A 22,633-nucleotide genomic window follows, 5' to 3' on the forward strand; every position below is an offset into this window, starting at 1 on the left:
TCTACCACTTGAGCCACAGCGCCACTTCCGGCTTTTCTTTTTGCTTATGGGGTGCTGAGGAATCGAACCCAGGGCCTCAGGCATACAAGGCAAGTGCTCTACCACTGAGCCACCTTCCCAGCCCCTCATGTGTTAATTTCAGAGGAATTTGGTAATGGGCCTAATGGTATTTGTTTTTCTTTTTATATGCTGGTCCTTGGCCTTGAACTCAGAGCTCTACCTGAGCTTTTGTGCTCAAGGCTAGTGCTCTACCACTTGAACCACAGCTCCATTTCCAGCTTTTAAAATTGTCAAAGGTTTTCTTGCCTGGGTGAGCAGTAATTTTCAGTTCTCAGCCTCGTGGGTAGCCAAGATTTACACGCATGAGCCTAGCTAATGTCTGCTTTTTAAAACTGGATAAACCTAGGAAAATTGAAATTATCTTCAAGAGAAAATGTTCTTTTTAAAAAATAATCTTTATTGGGATTAGGTGGTTACATAAATTTCACATATTTCACAGTATTGTGGGATAATGAAACTTAGTTAAAAGTCACAAACACATTTTAACCTTCACAAGGCATATTGTCATTATCATGGTGTATAAAATTTGTGAATGCTATTAGCTTTGACAGTACTCTTGTTTCTTCTACATCAGGTGATATTTACATTTCTTTCCTTTTGCTTAGTATAAGCTGTTCCCTCTTTCCCTCCCTCCCACCACTGCCTTTGAGTTGCTTAGTTCATTTTCATTCATGTCCAGTGCAGCTGGTGGGCCCTCTGTTGTATGTTTTCCTGTTTCCCTCTGATTCTGTGTCCTCCTCCTAGCTTCCCCCAGTTGCGCACATATAGATACCATATATGTGGTCAAGAACATGGAGTCATTTAGCAGTGATAACAACAAAATGCGTGCAAGTCCTTTGTTTCTCCAGTCCTGTTTACTTTGTCATATCTCCTTGCATTTTGGCTTTAGCATCCACATATCAGGAAGTCTATGTGCCATTTGTCTCTTTGCTCTTGGCTTACCTAGCTCAAAACTATTTGCTCTAGTTCCATACATTACCCTGCAAATGGCCATTATTTTGTCCTTTCTAATGGCTGTGAATATTCCATTGTATATAGGTACCAGAGTTTTTGGATCCATACATCTGTAGTGGGACATCTGGATTGTTTCCAGCGTCTTAGCTATTGTGAACAGTGCTCCAATGAACATAGGGTTGCATGTGTCCTTGTATCCTGTTCCTGTTGCTTAGGGTAGATGCCTAGGAGTAGTATGTCTGGGTCATAGGGGAGGTCTATATTTAACTTTCTGAGGTACCTCCAGACTGCTTTCCAAAGTGGTTGTATTAGTGTATGCTCCCACATCAATGCAGTAGGGTTCCTCTTTCTCAGCATCCCCTCCAGCATTTGTCATTGGCTGAGTTTAGGATGTAGGCCATTCTGACTGGGATAAGGTAGTATTTCAGTGTTGTTATTTGCATTTTCTTTACAGCCAGGGATTATGAACATTTTCTCCTGTGTTTCTTTGCCTTTTTTTGTTGTTGTTGTTGTTGGTCTTGGGGCTTTAACTCTGGGCCTGAGCACTGTTCCTCAGCTCTTCAGCTCAAGGCAAGTGCTCTACCACTTGAGCTACAGTGCCACTTCTGGTTTTCTGGTGGTTTATTGAAGATAAGAGTTTCATGGACTTTCCTGCCCCAACTGTCTTTGAACCATGATCCTCAGATCTCAGCCTCCTGAGTAGCTAGGATTATAGGATTACAGGCCTGAGCCACTGGTGCCCAGGTTTGTTTTTTTTGCCATTTTTATCTCTTCTTCTGAGAAGTCTTCTTTAGCTCCCTTGTCCGTTTAATTATTAGTTTGTTAGATTTGGGAGGGGTTTCTTGAGTTCCCTGGATATTATGGATATTAGGCCCTTGTCTGATATATTGCTGGTAAACATTTTTTCCCAATTAGTTGGCTGTCCTTCTAGTTTGGTTGCTATTTCTTTAGCTGTGCAGAAGCTTTTTATTTTGAGAAAATGTTCGTAATAAAATATAATTTGGGGGGCGGGGGAGGACGGGAATGGATGGGAAGAGGAAACAAAGGAGGAGGCTACAATGCTTGATAAGAAATGTACTCATCTTGCCCATGTAATTGTAACCCCTCTGTACAGTATTTTCACAATAAGAAAATTATATACATATATATATATATATATAATTTAACAATAGTTATTTCCTAGGAATATCTTTTTGAAATGTTTAAATTTTTCCTAAACTTTGAAATGTTAGATCAAATTTTGGGATGGTTGGCGATTTTTTTTTTCACTGCATCTTTACTTTTACATTTGTTCGTAGGTTGCCTAAAACATTTAAATACAAATAAAATGTGTAGCAAAAATAATGAGAGCAAACAGCAGGTAACATTACAAATAATGAAATGTGAACCATTTCTGCCCTTACCCAGAGTAATTGGGACACAACTTTGTCTCAAAGAACACTTCTGGTGCTATAGTCTAAGGTGCGCACACTGAGATAGACTCTTCCACAGAAATACATGATTCCAGCATGTAACAGCCATGGAATATCTGTTTGTACAACAACCCTGCAAAGTGCTCCAGTCATTTTTGGTGACTATTTCGAAGTAGGCTTCCTAAAAATGTTTGGAGAATAGGAAACAATATAAACTAAAATTTTCATATGTAACTACTCAGGAAGCTGAGATCTGAGGTTTGTGGTTCAAAGCCAGCCCAGCCGAGGCAGGAAAGTGCATGAGACTCTTATCTCCAATGAACCCAGAAAACTGGAAGTGCCACTGTGGCTTGAACTGGTAGAGCTCTAGTCTTGAGCAAAAGAGCTCAGGGACAGTGCCCTAGGCCCTGAGTTCAAGCTCCTTGACCAACAAAAATAAAGTTATATTTTGTGTTATGTTTTTAGTGACGGGGAAGGGCTTAAAATTAGTGATATTTAGATTCCAATGAGCAATTTAGTTGGAGGAACATGAATATTGAGATTTTTAATCTGCAGCTATAGTTGCCTATCTCTGCTTTAAACTTGTGATCCTTGGTTGTCACACAGTGTATTTAGCAGGGGCTAGGAGTATATGTAGCTCAGTGGTAGGGTGCTTACCTAGCAGGTGTGAGGCTATAGGTTGAATGCCACCAATGTTACAAAGAGAGAAATAGTAGACATGAGGGCTGGCTCGTTAGCAGTATTTCCCTATGGCAATATTCCCTTATTAGCCTCTTGCCTTCATGACACTCAACATAGTCTGTATGTTGTTGCTTGGTTGTTTGTGGCATTTCTCTATGGCAGTTAGTGATCTGTATATGTCCAGCGGCTTCCATAGTCTGGGCAAGTAGTCATTCAAGTAATAGAGAAAGAAATCATCTCTGGGTATACTGTACTTTTTCTAGCATATAATAAAGGATCAGTAAATGTTTATTGAATGAATGAATGAACTTGTGATTATGTAAGAGAACGCATATGCTACCTAAAAGGCATGTACTTAGATAATCCAGTTATGAAAGAAGCAGCTTGTATAAGGTGTATAAAAATCAGAGAAACAGACAAAATTTAATGTTTTTCAAAAAAAAGAACAAGAAACCTCAGTGCCTTGGAAACCTGGAATAAATAGTTAAACTTTTAAGGATGAGGGAAATAGGTATCTGTACATCTCTATCTACTGTATTTTTATTGTTCTTATGTGGATGATAATGAGCTCCTTAATATTTTAATTAGATGGCAATTTGATCGGCTTTATAGGCTCCTAATATTGGTGATAGAAATGAGGCTTTGTACCTTGAGACACATTTTCTCTTGATCTAACAGGATAGAATAGCCACTGGAAAGCACCTAGCCATATATTGCCTTTAATATCATAATAAATGTCTATCATTTTACTTATAACAGGTATGCCCCTTAATGTATGTTGTGAGTAAACGTATTTTTGCTATTGTTGTTTAAGACCAAATGTATGTATGTATTTACTTATTTGTTTTCTCCATCTGTAGGCTAAAGAAATTCTGACAAAAGAATCCAATGTACAAGAGGTTCGATGTCCAGTCACTGTCTGTGGAGATGTGCACGGGCAATTTCACGATCTCATGGAACTGTTTAGAATTGGTGGAAAATCGCCAGATACAAATTACTTGTTTATGGGTGATTATGTTGACAGAGGATATTATTCAGTTGAAACAGTCACACTGCTTGTAGCTCTTAAGGTAATTTCACTTTTATGCCTTCCAGTTTTGGGATTTTTGAACAGTGTAAGACTTTTATTGAATATTGTTGTAGGTTCCCCCCTCCCCCATCAGTGACTTGTGATTTTCTTCATACAGATGTTAAATTTTCCATCTTAGGAACTCAAACTTTGGGCTTAACAATTGTGGTCATCTTCTTGGGAGGGGATGGCTCAGAATTTTTTTAAGAAGGAATATCTCAGATTATTAGTTCTCAAATAGAAATTTTAGTTTTAGTAAATTGACTGTAAAGTGGAATTATGATTACATTGCTTGAGACTTTAGAAATGTTAAAAAAAAGACACAAACATCAAATATTGAAATATTTAAATCCTCTCAAACCATAAGGCTGAGAAAGAATTTGGAAAGAGAAGCCTTTTTGAGTGAAAATACATTATCATAGTATTATCTTGAGTATCAGAAAGTCTTAAGTTATGTTTTATCCAAGCAGAATAGTTTAAAGCCATTAAAGATTACTTAATAATTTAGAACATTAGTGATAAAGCCAGTGTAGTGATATACACCTAGTACTAAGAAGGAAGCTGGGACCGAAAGATCAAGTGCAAAGTCAGCCTGAGCTGCATAGCTGTCTCTAAGTGAAAAAAGAAAAGTCAGCTAAAAGAAGGAAAATAAGATCAATGAGGGAGCAGCTTGCAAAACTTTATGTAAACCAGTTACAGCTTTGTCAAGTATATAGGTAGAGATCTGATTGTAAGCACAAAATGTTACTACTCTTAGGATAAAATGCTTTTGCCATTCGCTTATGAAAATTTTTACTTTCCCTTTTGGGGAGTTTTTTCCCCCCACTTCTCATAGGCAGCCTTATTACAGAATGATAAGGTTGCTGCTGTCACAGACTTTTCTAATATTAGAAGCAGTGAGACATGGTTTCATTGAGAACTGAATTTTAGGTGCTCAATAGCTGAGTTTTGTAAAATGCTGCAAACATTTTGGAGGTCACATTCTGCATTTGCAAAATGAAAACTTTGTAAACCTTCCATCATCTTAATTTGATTAGATAGTGGAAGGTTTCTATTGTGACTGTAGATTCTATGAAAGTAGCTTATGTCAGTCACAGCGTCAATCCTACTCCACAGAAGAGAAATGGATGTGTTACCGTTAAAAATTCATGCAGGAGAATGTGGTAGACGGAATGCCTCATAGTTCACATGCTAACTCCCAGTACCTCAAAAAGTGATGGTAGCTGGGTGCCGGTGGCTCACGCCTTTAATGCTAGCTACTCAAAAAGATGGATGGGAGGGTGAGAGAGAAGATACTAAACTGCTGATAATTTGATCTTTGACTTCTGCCTCCAGAACTGTGTGGAAAAATACTTCTCCCTTATTCCCTTAACAATGATATTGTAGGAAAATGATGGCCCTATCGCAAATGGTGTCTGAATAGTATACCTGGATCAGATAGCAAAAAGTCGTAACTTCTAAAAGAAAATACTTAGAACCTTGGAGGTGTTAAGAAAAATGATTCATAAATAAAAGAACATTGGATTTCATCTTTTTTGGGGTGGTGCATATGTGTACATGCTGGTCCTGGGGCTTGAACTGTGCCTGGGCAGAACTTTTATTTTTGCTTAAGGCTAGCCCTCTACCACTTGAGCCACAGCCCTACTTCAGGCTTTTTGGTGATTAATTGGAGAAATTGGAAATAAGAAACTCATGGACTTCCCTGGCTGGCCTCAAACCTTGATCCTCACATCTCAGCCTCCTGAGTAGCTAGGATTACAGGCACAAGGCACTGTGCTTGGCTAAGACAGATAATTTAAGTGGAAGAAATGCAGCTGGCTGCTGGTGGCTCATACCTATAATCCTAGCTACTCAGGAAGCTGATATCTAAGGGTTGCAGTTTGAAGCCAGCTGGAGCAAGAAAGGCTTTGAGACTCTGACATTGAATCAAATACCATAATGCCAGAAGTAGAGCTATGGCTCAAGTGGGTTAGAGCATAGCCTTGAGCAAAAAAGTTCAAGGACATCATCCAGGCCTTGAGTTCAAACACCAAGACTAGCATGAAAAAAAAAGTGGACAAAGAAGATACAGAATCAGTCACTTGAAAAGATACTGATGTCATTAGTCATTAGGAAAAAGCAAATTAAAATTACAGAGAACCACTTCACATCTATTAGGATGACTAATACAGCATAAAGCTGATACCAAGTGTGGGTAAGGGTTTAGCGTTTATCCTCTTGCATTGCTGGTCGGAATGTGAAATGGTCCAGCCACTTTGAATAACTTGGACAGTTTCTTGGGACAATTAAATATATGCCTAGGAAATCTGCCTGAGAGAAATGAAAGCATATAACTCCACATGCAAATGGTCTTAGCAAGCAACAGTTATCCTGTTCATCCTATGAGTAGAGCAATGATGAAATGTCCTATAGCCACACAGTAAGATAGTGTGCAGCTTAACCACATGCTAGTGGCCCACACCTGTAGTCCTAGCTACACCAGAGGTTAAGAGTGAGGATCACAGTTTGAGGCTACCCTGGGGAAGTTAAGTCCATAAGACTTATCTCCAGTTAACCACCAAAAAGTCAGACTTGGAGCTGTGGCTCAAGTGGTAGAGTACTAGCCTCGAGGGGAAAAAAAAAAAAGTATAGGGATAGCACTCAAGCCCTAGGACTAACACACATAGAAAAGATAGTGTGCATCTAAGAAAAGGAACAACTATTATCTGCATGTACAACGAGTGAGCTTTTAAAAATACTCCAAGTGATACTTAAACAAAAGGCTACATTTGGTATCTCCATTTCTATTTCTATGAAATTTCTAGAAAAGGCAATCTCAGGAGACAGAAAGTAAATCAGTGGTTGCCAAGAGCCAGGATTGAGAGTAGGAGTAGGGTGCAGTCAGGCGTAAGGGATCTTTTTTCCCCCCTCTTCTTCCTCCCCTCCCCCCCACCTCCAAGACTGAGAATCAAACTCAGTATCTGAGCCAGGTCTTCAACTCAAAGATACTTTTTTGCTTTTGAGTCAGTCCTGGGGCTTAGGGTCAAGGCGCTGTCCCTGAGCTTTTGCTCAAGGCTAGTGCTCTACACTTTGAGCCACAATGCCACTTCTGGTTTTGAATGGTTATTTGGAGTCTCACAGGGATTTTTTTGCCCAGGCTGGCTTTGAACGGTGATCCTTAGTTCTCAGCCCGAGTAGGTAGGATAACAGACGTGAGCCACTAACACCCAGCAAAGGGATCTTTTTGAGGTAATGGGAACGTTCTAAAATTGGGTTGTGAGGATTGTTGCGTAATTTGAAGTTCATTAAAAATCTTGATTCTGGGCTGGGAATGTAGCTTAGTGGGAGAGTGCTTGCCTAGCATGCATGAAGCCCTAGGTTCAATTCCTCAGTACCACATACACAGAAAAGGCTGGAAGTGACGCTTTAGTGGCTCAAGTGGTAGAGTGCTAGCCTTGGCAAAAGAGCTCAGGGACAGTGCCCAAGCCCTGAGCTCAAGCCCCAGGACTGGCAAAAAAACAACAACTAGTAATTATTATTATAATCTTGACCCTATATTTATTATGAAGTTGTAAAAATCTCATAACACTTGGTATAAAGTTGGTGGTAGCATATGTTTGATTATTATTGAGATAGGGTTGCCAGACACCTAAAGAGTACTGAAAATGTTTCAGCATCTGTGATTTCAACTGGGAGAGAGTGAAGGAAAGAGTGACATTGTCCAAAAAGAAATGTACTCATATCCTGACTTAAAAAATGGTAACAACTCTCTTCATCATGTTTATGGTAACAATTTTTTTAAAATCTGTGATTTCATTTCATTGTAAGGTGAGAAAGTGACTTAAAGAACTTGTTTTATGTTTACTGTTTTGTTTTAGGTTCGTTATCGTGAACGCATCACCATTCTTCGAGGGAATCATGAGAGCAGACAGATCACACAAGTTTATGGTTTCTATGATGAGTGTTTAAGGAAATACGGAAATGCAAATGTTTGGAAATACTTTACAGATCTTTTTGACTATCTTCCTCTCACTGCCTTGGTGGATGGGCAGGTTTGTACTCCTTAAAATATTGCTGATTATCTTTAGGAATATGGTTTCTTTCCATCCTTACATCCTTTTTTTTTGGGTCTGGTTGTGGGGCCTGAACTCTGGGCCCGGGTGCTGTCCCTCAGCTCTTCAGCTCAAGGCTAGGGCTCTACCACTTGAGCCATAGCGCCACTTCCGGCTTTTCTCTTTTTGCTTATGTGGTGCTGGGGAATCGAACCCAGGGCCTCATGCATTGCAAGGCAAGCCCTCTACCACTGAGCCACCTTCCCAGCCCTCCTCACATCCTTTTAGGGATTTATTTTCTATAGTGACAGCATTTGTGTTTACTTATTTCACCTTAAAACTGGGGATTGAACCCAAAGCCTTGGATTTGCTAGGCAAGCATACCATTTGAGCCACCAGTAAATGGCTTTGGGGGTGGGGTCAGTCATGGGGCTTGAACTCTGGGCCTGGGCACTGTCCCTAAGTTCTTCAAGGCAAACGCTCTGCCACTTAAGCTACCACACCACTTCCAGTTTTCTGGTGGTTAATTGGAGATAAAGAGTCTCACGGACTTTCCTGCCCTGGCTGGCCTTGAACCGTGATCCTCATATCTCAGCCTCCTAAGTAGTTAGAATTACAGGCGTGAGCCACTAGTGCCCGGCTCTTTGTTTTGTTTTTGAGATAGACTTGCTAACTTTGACCATTGTTGGCCTCACACAATTCTACTTCTGCATTTGCCTTAGGAGTAGCTGACATTATAGGGGTCCTATCGTTTTTCCTGGCTTGATAGCATTCATTTAAACTTTTATTATTCTTTGAGGGAGGGGTCGGCCATGGGGCCTGAACTCTGGGATTGGGCATTGTGCCTAAGCTCTTCAGCTCAAGGCTAGCACTCTACCACTTGAGCCATGCCACTTCAGGCTTTTTTTGCTTATGTGGTGCTGAGGAACCCAGGGCTTCATACATGCAAGGCAAGCACTCTACCACTGAGCCACAAACTTAACTATTTATCTATTTATTTTGTCAGTCCTGAGCCTTGAACTCAGGCCCAGAGCACTGTCCCTTGAGCTTCTTTTGTTCAAGGCTAGTATTCTATCATTTGAGCACAGTGCCACTTCTGTTTATGTGGTATTGTGGTATCAACCCAGGGCTTTATGTATGCTAGACAAGCACTCTACCACTAATCCATTCCTAGCCCAAACTTAAAATTTTTTTTCTTCTTTTTTGACTTGAACCCTGGGCCTGGGTGCTGTCCCTGAGCTCTTCAGCTCAAGGCTAGTACTCTACCACTTGAGTTACAACACCACTTCCGGTTTTCTGGTTGTTTATTGTAGACAGTACTCTCATGCACTTTCCTGCCCGCACTGGCTTTGAATCGTGATCCTCAGACCTCAGCCTCCTGAGTAGCTAGGATTACAGGCGTGAGCCACTGGTGCCCAGCCAAACTTAACATTTTAAACCAATCTTTTCAGATCTTTTGTCTACATGGTGGTCTTTCACCATCCATAGATACACTGGATCACATCAGAGCACTTGATCGCCTACAGGAAGTTCCCCATGAGGTATGTTTTTTATTTGGTAATAAATTACTTCTCAGAAAACTTTCTAGGAAAAAAGAAAAATTTAAAAATTTAAATGTCACTCAGTTCATTGTATATACATTTTTAATTCTCAACCCTGTAAAGTCTGTGCACACTTGCTAACCTCACTGTTTAGAAGCAGCTTAGAAAACTTTCAGTATCAAAACAGCTTTGGGATTGAACTTTATTAGAATGTACATTTTCCATCTTAAGAAATTCTGTCTTAGCCACCAGCCGCTATTGCCTATGTTGAATTTGCATACTATAGGCAGATGAGGAGATGTTGCTGCGGGGATCACCACTGCTGTTAGTGGTGCCGTATAAAGACTTGGAAAATGCTCTCCTTCAACAAGGACATTTTAGACAAAAATCTGCTCTTTTCAGCCAACACCACTCCATAAGTAACTTAGTAGAATACTGCTAGTGATAAATAACTCATATAATGAATTTACCATTTTTGTAAAGAGCAGTTTATAATTTGTACTTGATTTTTAGGGTCCAATGTGTGACTTGCTGTGGTCAGATCCAGATGATCGTGGTGGTTGGGGTATATCTCCTCGAGGAGCTGGTTATACCTTTGGTCAGGATATTTCTGAGACATTTAATCATGCAAATGGCCTCACATTGGTGTCTAGAGCTCATCAGTTGGTAATGGAGGTATGTTCTGTTCTTTGAAACATAATTTACCTTTTCATAACTAAAAGGAATTCTGTGTAATTTGCCATTTAGCCTGAGTCTTGAGGATATGGCCACTAGAATTTTTGGTGGGGGAGAGAGATGGTTGTGGGACTTGAACTCAGAGCCTACGTACTGTCCCTAAGCGCTTTTGCTCAAGGCTGGTTCTCTACCACTTTGAGCCACAGCACCACATTTGGTTTTCTGATGGTTAAATGGAGATAAGAGTTTCACACACTTTCTTGCCAGGGTAGCTTCAAACCATGATCCTCAGATCTCAGCCTCTTGCCAGTGCTTGCCATTACACTAGAATTTTTTAAAATTGAGATACTGTTGATAACTAAATTTAGTTTGTTTATTTTGCCAGTCCTGGGACTTGAACTCAGAACCTGGGCATGGTCCTGGAGAGCTTTTTTTTTCTCTCTCTCTCGTCAATTGTGGGGCTTGAACTTTTGGCTTGGGCACTGTCCCTCAGCTCTTCAGCTCAAGGCAAGTGCTCAACCATTTGAGCCACAGCGCCACTTCTGGTTTTCTGGTGGTTTATTGGAGATGAGTTTCCCGGGCTGGCTTTGAACCACAATCCTCAGTAGCTAGGATTATGCATGAGCCAGGAGTGCCTGGACCCGGAGCCTTTTTTGCTCAAGGCTAGCACACCACTTAAACCACTGCGCCACTTGTAGCTTTTTCTATTTATAAGGAATCAAACCCAGGGCTTTGTGCATGCTAGACAAGCATTCTACCACTAAGCCACATTCCCAGCCCAGTAAAATATTTTATGGTCTTGTTTTTATTTATGTGTTTAGCAAGTATGTATATGTAAGAGAGACTGGGGAAACGTGAAAATGTTGAAGTGATAGGACTATAGGTGATTTAGAAGAAGAAATTAGAGGGAAACAGGCCTAAAGTTCTTGGCTAACCTCAGCATATTTTAGCACTAAGGTCCTATTTAATCAATAGAACTTTATGATTGTTGTCAATAAAATCTGACTTTCCTAAGGTTAAGGGAAGAAGTTGGTGAATAATACTAAATACAAAAAGTAGCTAAAGTATGTCATGTGTTCAGCTGGACTTTCAGGGTATGAAACAAGGGATCCTAGGAAAACATATCCTAGAAGCAACTTAGAGGCCCTTCCCCTAAGACTGAGAAGAAAACTAATAGGATTCTGCTCTCTAGAAGTTTGTGTGTTAGTCAGCTTTTATCAGCACAACAAAATACCTCGTTTGGGCTAATTATAAAATTCAGAGTTTTATTTTAGCTTGCAAGTGATAGAGATTTGGTGACCCCATTAGTTTAGGCTTCTCATTAGAGCATCATATCATGGCAGGAACATGTGTCAGAGTAAGTGGTCACATCTCAAGCCAATAAGCCAAAGGAGAAGAAACTGGCCCATTGTCCTCTCCAAGGATGCTCCCTCAGTTCCTTAAGGGCCTCTCACCTGCAGTGCTACACTGGGAACAGTGTTTTAATACAAGAGCATTGGAGGTGGTCAGTCAACATTCAAAGTATAGCAGTGTGTATTTGCTTCCACAAAGAATAGTCAGAAAACTAGTCTATCATGTTTAGATCACGCCAATAATAAAATGATGAGACACACAATCTTTATAAGAAGCCCTGAATTCTTTGGTAATTAGTGGTCAGGCCTTTTTTTTGTTCCTCCTTTTCTTAGAGAGGGTCTTTTTTTCTTCTTTTTTCCCCCCCTAGCCCTGGCCTTGGACCATAATCTTCTAACTAGAGCCTCTTATGTAACTCGAAGGAACTAAATTGATGTGTACCACACATGTGGCTAAGGTTGTTGTAGTTTAAATAAAAAAACAACTCGGGGATCAGATGCTTGGCTCACTTGGTAAAGTGCTAGCCAGTGAGTGAGAGTATTAGGTCCTGAGTCCAAGTCCCCATTCTGGACTAAAAATATCCAAATTTTATATTTGTGAGAAAGTAAGTGTGTGTGTATTTTAATGTTCAAAGAGTAGGAATACTTGCTTGGAAGTTATAATTATTATTGTCTGTCTTGAGTGGATTCATATTTACTTATGTAAAAGAGAGAATAAGTTTTTATTTCTTTTCTTTGTAGGGATATAACTGGTGCCATGACCGGAATGTAGTAACGATTTTCAGCGCTCCTAACTATTGTTATCGTTGTGGTAACCAAGCTGCAATCATGGAGCTTGATGACACTCTAAAATATTCTTTGTAAGTATTCACACTTGAGCATTTGGTTGCCACCTTTGTGCATTATGTTCTGATGGAGGTGTGCTTGTTTATAAGCTCCTGCTAAATCAGATTCTGACTTTAATTTTTATTACATTTCTTTTGAAATGTCCCTATGCTGTGTTGAAACACATTGATAAAAATATAACTTACCTTGTATACTCTAATGTTTATTAGGTATGGGCTTTGTATGTTTGTGTGGTCCTAAAGTTTGATCTCCGGGACTGGTATTTGCCAGGCAAGAGCTTCATCATTCCCTGGGTTTGATTCCTCAGTACTGCATACACAGAAAAAGCTGGAAGTGGTGCTGGCTCAAGTGGTAGAGCACTAGCCTTGACCACAAAGTGTCTCTGGGACAGTGCCCAGGCCTGAGCTCAATTTCCAAGACTGGCAAAAAAGAGAGAGAGAGAGAGAGAGAGAGAAGAAAAAAAAAGAAATAGGCCTTCTCTCCTACCCACATTCCCCCCCCCCCCAACATGTCCCTGAACCACAATTTTTTTCCTATTTTTGGTTTCTTGCATAGCTGTAATGACAGATGTACACCATTAGGCTTAGTTATTTATGGAGTCTTGAGAACTTTTTGTCTGGCTGGCCTTGAACCATGATCCTTCAATTCTCTTATTTCCCAACTAGCTAGGATTACAGATGTGAGCCATTGCACCTTGCAGGTTCTCCATTGTTAATGTAGTTAAGACACACGTGCAAGAGGGTTGTGTGTGTACACGTGAGCATATATAGTTGTTCCATGTGTGTATTTTCTTTTTTGGTAGTTTGGGGTTTGAACTCAGCTTTGTGCTTGGTAGGCAAGAACTACTGCATGAGCAGCTGTTTGTTTTGCTTTTGCTAGTCTTGGGGCCTAAATTCAGGGTCTCAGCGCTGTGCCTGAGACTCTGTATTACAAGGCTAGCACTCTATTACTTGAGCCACATCACTACTTCTGGCTTTTTCTGAGTCATTTACTGAAGATAACAGTCGCACAGACTTTCCTGCCTGTGCTGGCTTTGAACTTCAATCCTTAGATCTCAGCCTACTGATTATCTAGGATTACAGGTGTGAGCTACCAGCACCTGGCTGAGTCTCAGTTTTTATCTGGGCCCAGGCCTGTGCCTGGACTGCAATCCTGTTTTATGCTTCCTACTGTAGCTAGAATAATACGTGGCAGATCACCATGCTTATTCTTTTCTGTTGGAAATGGAAGTCTTGTGAACATTTTTTTGTCTGATCTGATCTGGACCACAGTCCTTCTGATCTTAGCCTCCTGAGTAACTGGGGTGACAGGTACACACTACTTTGTCCAGCTGTTGGATGAGTTGAGTGAGTTGGGTGAATTTTTCCCCCACTGGACTGACCTCAAGTTTTAATCCTCCCCATGTTTGATTGCCAAGTAAACAGGATTGCAACCAATACTAGGATTTTGAATTCAGGTCCTTGAATGTGTAAGATAAACATTAGAACAGTTGAATCCCATTCCAGCCCTTTATGCTTTGTTTTCAGTTAGAGCCTACAGTCTACCTACATATTCCTATGTGGAAACTGGGGTTACACCCATGTACCATAATCATACTTTAAAATCTACATGACTTTAGAAGGACTCCATTATATAAAGCATAGCTTTTCTGACAGAAGTTGCTATGATTCTAATAGAAAAACAACAACCAAAAAAAAACCTTATTAACTGGAAAAGATGTGTGAAGTTGGAAATTGGACAGACTGAAGGTCTTGTTTTTGTGATGGTTGATATGAGCGTGTTCTGGAATGGAAATAGTGAATCTTTTCTTCTTTTTCAGCTTGCAGTTTGATCCAGCACCTCGTAGAGGCGAGCCACATGTGACTCGTCGTACCCCAGACTACTTCCTGTAATGAAATTTTAAACTTGTACAGTATTGCCATGAACCATATATTGACCTAATGGAAATGGGAAGAGCAACAGTAACTCCAAAGTGTCAGAAAATAGTTAACATTCAAAAAAACTTGTTTTCACACGGACCAAAAGATGTGCCATATAAAAATACAAAGCTTCTTGTCATCAACAGCCGTGACCACTTTAGAATGAACCAGTTCATTGCATGCTGAAGCGACATTGTTGGTCAAGAAACCAGTTTCTGGCATAGAGCTATTTGTAGTTACTTTTGCTTTCTCTGAGAGACTGCAGATAATAAGATGTAAACATTAACACCTCGTGAATACAGTTTAACTTCCATTTAGCTATAGCTTTACTCAGCATGACTGTAGATAAGGATAGCAGCAAACAATCATTGGAGCTTAATGAACATTTTTAAAAATAAGTACCAAGGCCTCCCCCTTTACTTGTGAGTTTTGAAATTGTTTTGTTTATTTTCAGGGATACCATTTAATTTAATTGTATGATTTGTCTGCACTCAGTTTATTCCCTTCTCAAATCTCAGCCCCATGTTGTTCTTTGTTACTGTCAGAACCTGGTGAGTTGTTTTGAACAGCTGTTTTCCCCCTCCTGTAAGATGTTACTGCACAAGAGCACTGCAGTGTTTTTCATAATAAACTTGTGAACTAAGAACTGAGAAAGTCAAATTTTAATTGTATCAGTGGGCAAGACTGGTGCTGTTTTTGAAAAAAAAATTAATTGATAATACGGAATTTGTAGAATTCTAGGTAAAGAAAAATAAAGATCAAGGCCACTACATGACCTCTGGCACTCTTCAGAAGACCTTGAGGATTTGTTTGTTAAAGCATAATATGATTTGTGAGATTGGTGGTATGCTCTTGTCTGTAAGAAAGGATATCTGTGCTGCTTCAGTAAGACTTAATGTTAAACCATATGACTTGCGAGTTAAGTTTTTAGGGTTCTGTTTAAAATGGCATGTTTCAGATAGAGCTTGACAAATGATGTGTCTACTTAGTACAGTTTCTGGTTATAAATATATTGCTATGTATGTTACATGAATTCTTTAAAATGATTGACAGATTGGTAAGCTCTTAACAAATATTTGTACATTACCTGTTGAGACGGGATCTTAGGGTTAAATTTATCTCAGTAAGAAAGCTGTTAACAGCATTAGTCTCTGTTAAGTTCTTTAAGTGGTAATTAATGAAACCACATGGAAAACTTGTTGGATCATGGCTTAGTGTGTTGTCTGAAGACAAAAGTGGCACTTGAATGAGTGCTCAACGTCCAGTGAATTTCTCTCTTATCCTCTGAATAGGATTAAAAGTTGATAGTTCTGTGGGAATTAATATTTGATATATTAAGCTACCTGGGTTCACTTCAGGATGCTTAACCATTACTGTGTGGGTGTGATAAATAAATGTTTCCTCACTTTGTACTGTGTTAAGTTTGAAACTAACAGAAATTACATTTCCCTTAAGCTCAAATGAAATATATACACAATTTGGAAGTGTGTATTCATAGTTGGAGTAAATTTTCTTTACTGTCCACTTTATTCTCTCTCCTCTGATCTCATTTAATACTTTTATCTGTTGGCTTATGAAGTTAATTGTCCAAATCAAAAAGTCCTTTGTAGAGTTTGAAGGCATGGCTCAGTTGGCAGAATGCTAGGCAATGGGTGAAGGGGCAGGTACCAAGTTCAAATCCTGGTCTCTGACCTTTACAAAAGCCTTTTGGTAAAAAATAATAATAATAGTTTTTCATTTTCCCCTCTTTCCTTCCTTTCCCTTCTCTACTTTGTTAAATCCTTTTTTCTTGACTGAGTAACATGTAAGTGGTATAGACACCTAACAGCTATTTTTCAGGTCCTGTGGTAACTTTAAAAGAATTTATATTTTCTAAAAATCTTGATTAGCAATATATCTTGGTTAGCAGAATATGGGGCTTGTGGCAAAAATTGCTTGGTTCTTGAAGAGTTGTCCAGTTAGAATAACTGGGTTTTTCCATTTCAAAGTAGAAAGCTAGTGCCCTACCTGCTTATGAGATGAAGGAAAATGTGTTGGTAAGTGTAGTGCTTTCTTCTGAAACTTAACTATAGTTAGATAGGAATCAATCATTAAGTTGGGTGATGATAATTTCCCAAATAAGAATTTTACAATCTTTTTAAAGCTGGGCTAGAGGAAGTAGATCGACCGTTCAGCATTGATCTAGCATGTGAAAGGTCTTTGGTGGAGTACCTACCACTGCGGGGGGAAAAACCCATTTAATTGGTTGAAAGTGGGGTTGGAGGCATGGCTCAGTTGATAGAGCCAGTGAGCGAAATCATCCGGTACTGAGTTTGGGTCCCAGTACACACACACACACAATTTAAAAACTTTCCTGGAGCTGGGTGCCAGTGGCTCATGCCTGTAATCCTAGCTACTCAGGAGGCTGAGATCTGAGGATCGCAGTTCAAAGCCAGCCCGGGCAGGAAAGTCTGTGAGACTCTTATCTCCAGTAAACCACCAGAAAACCGAAGTGGCACTGTGGCTTAAGTGGTAGAGTGCTCACCTTCAGCTGAAGAGCTGAGGGATACCCAGAGTTCAAGTCAAAACAAAACAAAACTTTCCTGTTGGATCAAGTATTACAGGATAGTTCAAGTATAAAGCCTTGAGTTCAAACTCCAGTACCACTCAAATACAAAAACTTCTCAAAGACCAAAAGTTTGTCAAGAACAGTGTTGTGAGCTAGTTGTATAGCTCACCAATAAAGCACTTGACTAACACAAATGTCCCTGGGTTTTATCTCCAGTACCATAGAACAAAGACTAGGTGTTCTGAATACTGAGTGTTCGCAGAAGCTTGCTTGAAACTGAATGAATTTGCAAAATGATATGCTTTTTGCTTGGGTTATCTTCAGCAAACTTTTTCATGTGTATAGTGGTCTTGAGGCTTGAACTCAGCCTATGTGCAGTTAGTGATCTTTTTTTGCACAAGCCTAGTGCTTGCTCTACCACTTGAGCCATATCTCCATTTCTGGCTTTCTGGTGGTTAATTGGAGATAAGAGTTTCATGGCCATTCCCATGCAAGCTGGCTTCAAATCTCCATCCTCAGATTGCCAAACAAGATTTTTAAGAATTATGTCATTTAAAAATTTTTTAACATAATAATGGCAAAATGTACAGATTAATAAGGTACTATACTGTTTTGGTGCATATATTGTGTAATGTTTAAACCAGGTTAACCAACAGTTTTCTTGAGCATTGTCATCTATGGTAAAAACTTAAAATCCTTCTGGCTTGAAATGTATAGTACTTTATTGCCATCTTTAGTTACCCTACTGTATAGTACCACGCCAGAACTACTTTTGTTTAAACTGTTGAGTATTGACTCACCTTTCATCCTTTCTACTTATTCCCTACCCCTACACAGACGGTTCTTTTCCCCTCTTCTTGGCTACATATTAAATTTGTGGTTGTAGTAGGTTTGTTTAAATGGAAGTATAACAGTATTAGATTTCTCTTTCAGACTTTGCTTAGTAGGGAAAAACAAGTTACTTACATGGTTTTCTATCTTGGTATGTGTGGAGATCTTGATTTAAATTATTTGGAGGAGGGCCTGGGCAAATTCCAGCCTTTGGTTTTGTACCAAAGTTCTTTAAGAACCAAAGTCCTCAAAATAATTTGAAGATTTTTCAACTAATTCTCACTTATACCTACCTAGGGATAAGATTTACTCTCAACAAACTTAAAGAAAACTGGGTTATGTGGTAATGGATGGTGGTTCATTAGTTTTGGTAATAAATGTATCTGTGCTTTACCTGTCCTGTATAAGTATTTTCTTACCTTCAACCATAAAACTGTTCCTAGGAATGGACCTTAAGTAATCAACTGTTGTTTGGAGGTTGGTTCTGTTTCCAAGGGCTAACACTGTTTTCATTAATGCCTTAATCAGTTCTTACACATTCTTTGAATATTTTTAGCCTTTATAAACTTTATAACTTAAGAATTGTATCAGTATTGTAATAAATAACCTTTATCAAAGTGATAATGTATTTGGGCATGCCTGGTAATCTTCATATCTGCTTCAATTAAGCTTTATGTCTTAGGATTGTAAGTACATTTTATTTCTGCTTTTTAAAACTTTTTTTTTCCCCCCAGTTCTGAGGCTTGAACTTGGGGCCTGGGCACTGTCCCGAGCCTCTTTGAGCCCAAGGCTAGCACTCTACCACTGGAGCCAGCCACGATGTCTCTTCCAAGCTCTTCCTGAATAGTTGATTGGAGGTAAAAGTCTTGCCCAGACTGAATTCAAACCATGATCCCCAGATCTCAGCCTACTGAATACAGGCTTGAGCCACCGGTGCTCAGCTTAAAACATTTTTTATTAGCATTTTTAATTGCACAGTATAGTGTGTTTTATTGTGACATTCTCATCTTTTTGTTGTTGTTGTTGTTTTTTGTTTTGTTGGTCATGGGGCTTGAACTCTGGGCCTGGGCGCTGTCCCTCAGCTCTTCAGCTCAAGGCCACTTTGGTTTTCTGAGTAGTTTATTGGAGATAAGAGTTTCACGGACTTTCCTGCTGGGGCTGGCTTTGAACCGTGATCCTCAGATTTTAGCCTTTTGAGTAGCTAGGATGACAAGCGTGAGCCACCAGCTCACTGTGAAATATTATGACATTGTCGTCTGTGTATGTTTCCTTTCGTATCTGTTCATCTAAACTCTTCCCCTTTTTTTACATTTTCTTTTTTGTGCTGGTCCTAAGATTCAAACTTAGGATTTAGGTGCTTCCCTGAGCCTTCCCTCCACTCCCCTCAAGGCTACACTCCACTCCTTGAGCCACAAGTCCATTTCTGGCTTTTTGGTGCTTAGTTTGAGCCAAGAGTCTCACAGGCTTTCCTGCTTGGGCTGGCTTGGTACTGTGATCCTGAGATCTTAGTTTACTGAGTAGGATCATAACCATGAGCCACTGGCACCTGGCCAGGAATAGCGTTTGGTGTTTTGGTTCTGTAAGAGCCAGAGTTCCCTTGGCTAGCATTTGCTTGATCAGCAAACTGAACGTTAGTTTGACCAATCTCCAAGACTCAGCTGGCTTGAGTTCTGCTGAGCATCTGGATCCCAGGTTATCCCATGAAGCCCACACAGAGGTCTGGGCAACAAACTGTTGGCTAAGGGGCACAGCAGATCCTCTCATGACCATGTGAGGTCCTGACCCAGTCTTTACGTTCTTGCTCCATGATGAGGACAGGTTTGAACTTGGCCTTGTCTTTGCTATGCAGACAAGTCTACTGAGTCATGCCCCCAGCTCTTTCTCCAGGCCTTTTTTTTTTATGCTGGTTATTTTTTAGGTAGTGTCTTCCTCCCTGAACTTCAAACTTAATGCCTTTCACTTCTTAGAATGTTAGACACACCCCATTTTCTTTCCACTGGAATGCAGTCTTCCTGGGCTGGAACAAGGATTCTTCCTCAGTCTCCCACATAGCTAAGATAAAAGATGTACATCTCTGTTGAGGAAGAGGGTCTCAAACTTTTTTGCCTTAACTGGCCTCCCAACTGTGGTCTTCCCCATTTCAGCCTCCCCAGGAGCTAGATAAAGGATGTCCAAATGGTGAGCCATAAAAGCTGCTGAAACCATTTGGTAGATGATGAGCCAGACATGACATATTTCTTGAGTGCTTCTTGTTGGCTGCCTGCAACCTGTATTGGTCATTTTATGTGGCTCAATAATGACATTGTAAATATCCAAATGGTCCCTGGCAGAAATATCCCATCCTTTTTTTTTTTTTTTGGTTGGTCGTGGGGTTTGAACTCGGCTTGGGCACTGTCCTTGTGCTCTTCAGCTCAGGCGGGAGCTCTACCACTTGAGTCACAGCGCCACTTCCGGTTTTCTAGTGGTTTATTGGAGGGCTCCCGGCATTCCATTCCTTTATGTTGAGTGCCAGGATACCATATAGCTCCTAGAGCAGCTGAGTTCAGCCTGTATCTGTCTATGCCAGTTCTTTTTCCCATGTATTTCCTGTTACTACCACATGCCATCCTGCTGTGAGCCCAGTGGTATTGGCTTGTTTCTACCAACTCCAGTCTAGATCCCTCCAAGTCTGTCCAGTATTAAATTTCCTCATATCCCTATCAGTCACGCACCTGGCTGGGAAGCTTGTTTTCTGCTGTTTTCAATTCTGAATTACAGAAAGAAGGCATATTGTAGCTCTTTAAATTTTTGCTTCTTTTAAATTTATTTTTATTTTTGGGTCCAGTCGTGAACTCTGGGCCTGGGTGCTTGTCCCTCAGCTCTTCAGCTCAAGGCTAGCACTCTACTACTTGAGCCACAGCGCCATTTCTGGCTTTTTTCCCCCTGCTTATGTGGTGCTGAGGAATCGAACCCTGGGCCTTGAGCATGCAAGGCAAGCGCTCTACCACTGAGCCACCTTCCTAGCCCCTGAATTTTTGCTTTTTGTTACGTAGTAGTGATTGCACAAATACTGCTGTGTTAGAGGTAAATGGTACATTGTTATAATACAACAACATTTTGTCTTGAAGGCATTGCTGACCTTGTAAATAGTTTTAAAGGTTTATTAATTGGTATATACATTTGAAGGAAAGAAATGTGGATTGTGTGTTTAGTGTAACAAAGATGTAATAACTGAGTGGAATATGCTACAAATACAAGATCTTGTCATGTGTGGGCCAGAATTGTTCACTCCCAGAAGCTAGAAAATTATAGCCAGTGATTCAGTGCTGGAAAAGACCACCTTTTTGCTTTGAATGGCAAATCCAAACCCTCATTACTTATGGGTTGTAAGCTATTGGTATCTTTACCGGATTGAGAGAAGTGTTTTCTCTGCCTACACCACTGTTAACACAGCAGCTCAGTCTGGCTGCTTTTGCTGCTCTTAGACTATAGCAATCACTCTTTTCTTCTGATACTGAGTTTGAACTCAAGGACTTCACTTGCTAGGCATGTGCTCCATCACCTGAGCCAGGCTTTCAGCCCTTTCTTTGGGGATCGTTCTAGAGATAACAACCATGGTGTACCATCTCAACACATCCATAGTATTGTCAAGGGGGAAAGACTTTATTGGACTCTACCATATGAGTTCTTCGAAGAGATGATTTAGCAAACACTTCTCAATTGTTTTGTTTGTGGTGCTGAGGATTGAATCCATCGTCTTAAAACAGGGCAGGCAAGTACTTTACTACTTAACCACCACCCTGGCCTACCAAGATCTGTTAGTGCAGTTTTAGGCTGCACTGTCAGTAAATGAAATTCATATTAGTGGAGGTCTAGGACCAAGATTTGATAGAAAAGGAAGTAGTTCAACTGTTCCTTGATTTGTGGAGCACTTGGGAAGACCACCGTGAACAGTCTCATGGACAGCTATTGAGAGTGCTCAAGGTATATCTTCCGATCTAGCTCTTGTTATTTGTTTGAGGCTTTTGCAGTGATTTGTGGAATTGCTCCACTGTGGCATTGGAACCTGATGGACTGGTGATGGCTTGAAAACCAGGTTCTGTAGTCCTAGTCAAGTGTGAGCCTTAAGATCAACTTTGCCTTGGGAATACGGTTTAGTGAGATATTACAGGTGTAAAACTTAGAACATGTTCTTGATTCTAGCTTTCTGGTCAGTAAGTATGGAGTATGCACTAAAACCAGTGGGCAGAAGAGGTAAGAAAGGTAGTTTTTGTGTCCCAGAAATACACAGACCTCTGTTCCTAGGGGAATGAAACTACTGTTTTAATTTTGATCCTTCCAATGTTCTGTAAAACTAAAGGCCCAGCCACTTTATTTTTTTAAGTTATTATAAAAGTGAGGTACAGAGGAGTTACAGTTACATAAGTCAGGTAATAAGTACGTTTCTTTTTGGACAATGTGCCCCTTCCCTTGTTCTCTTCCAGTTACTCCCTCCTGTCTGCACCCAGCCCTCTTCTTGATAGCCTCACTGGAAATTATTGTAAGGTAAAGGGATAAGGGACCCTGGTGCTGGTGGCTCATGCCTGGAATCCTCGCTACTGAGGAGGCTGAATAGAAAGGTAGGCAATCGAGATAAGAAGTGAGACTTTTGGGGTGTCAGTGTAGAAGGTTCATGACTGGAAAGACCATGGTGTGAGGCTGGTGACACCGTACTGTTCTCTCATCTTTGTTTTTTGTT

At 40.2% G+C, this 22,633-nt stretch overlaps 1 protein-coding gene across 1 annotated transcript in view; it reads left to right on the top strand.

The window, feature by feature from the left end:
• Nucleotides 1-16,026, top strand: part of Ppp2ca (protein phosphatase 2, catalytic subunit, alpha isozyme) — a 25,361-nt gene extending 9,335 nt beyond the window's left edge. Inside the window, exons 2-7 of the mRNA XM_013030976.1 lie at nucleotides 3,968-4,177; nucleotides 8,034-8,207; nucleotides 9,659-9,748; nucleotides 10,262-10,423; nucleotides 12,514-12,632; nucleotides 14,438-16,026. Coding sequence (XP_012886430.1) covers nucleotides 3,968-4,177; nucleotides 8,034-8,207; nucleotides 9,659-9,748; nucleotides 10,262-10,423; nucleotides 12,514-12,632; nucleotides 14,438-14,510 — 828 coding nt within the window. The 3' untranslated portion in view covers nucleotides 14,511-16,026. The remainder of the gene's footprint in view (nucleotides 1-3,967; nucleotides 4,178-8,033; nucleotides 8,208-9,658; nucleotides 9,749-10,261; nucleotides 10,424-12,513; nucleotides 12,633-14,437) is intronic.
• Nucleotides 16,027-22,633: the final 6,607 nt, after the last annotated feature.

The sequence above is a fragment of the Dipodomys ordii genome, unplaced genomic scaffold (assembly GCF_000151885.1).
Source record: "Dipodomys ordii isolate 6190 unplaced genomic scaffold, Dord_2.0 Scaffold135, whole genome shotgun sequence".
Classification (NCBI taxonomy): Eukaryota; Metazoa; Chordata; class Mammalia; order Rodentia; family Heteromyidae; genus Dipodomys; species Dipodomys ordii.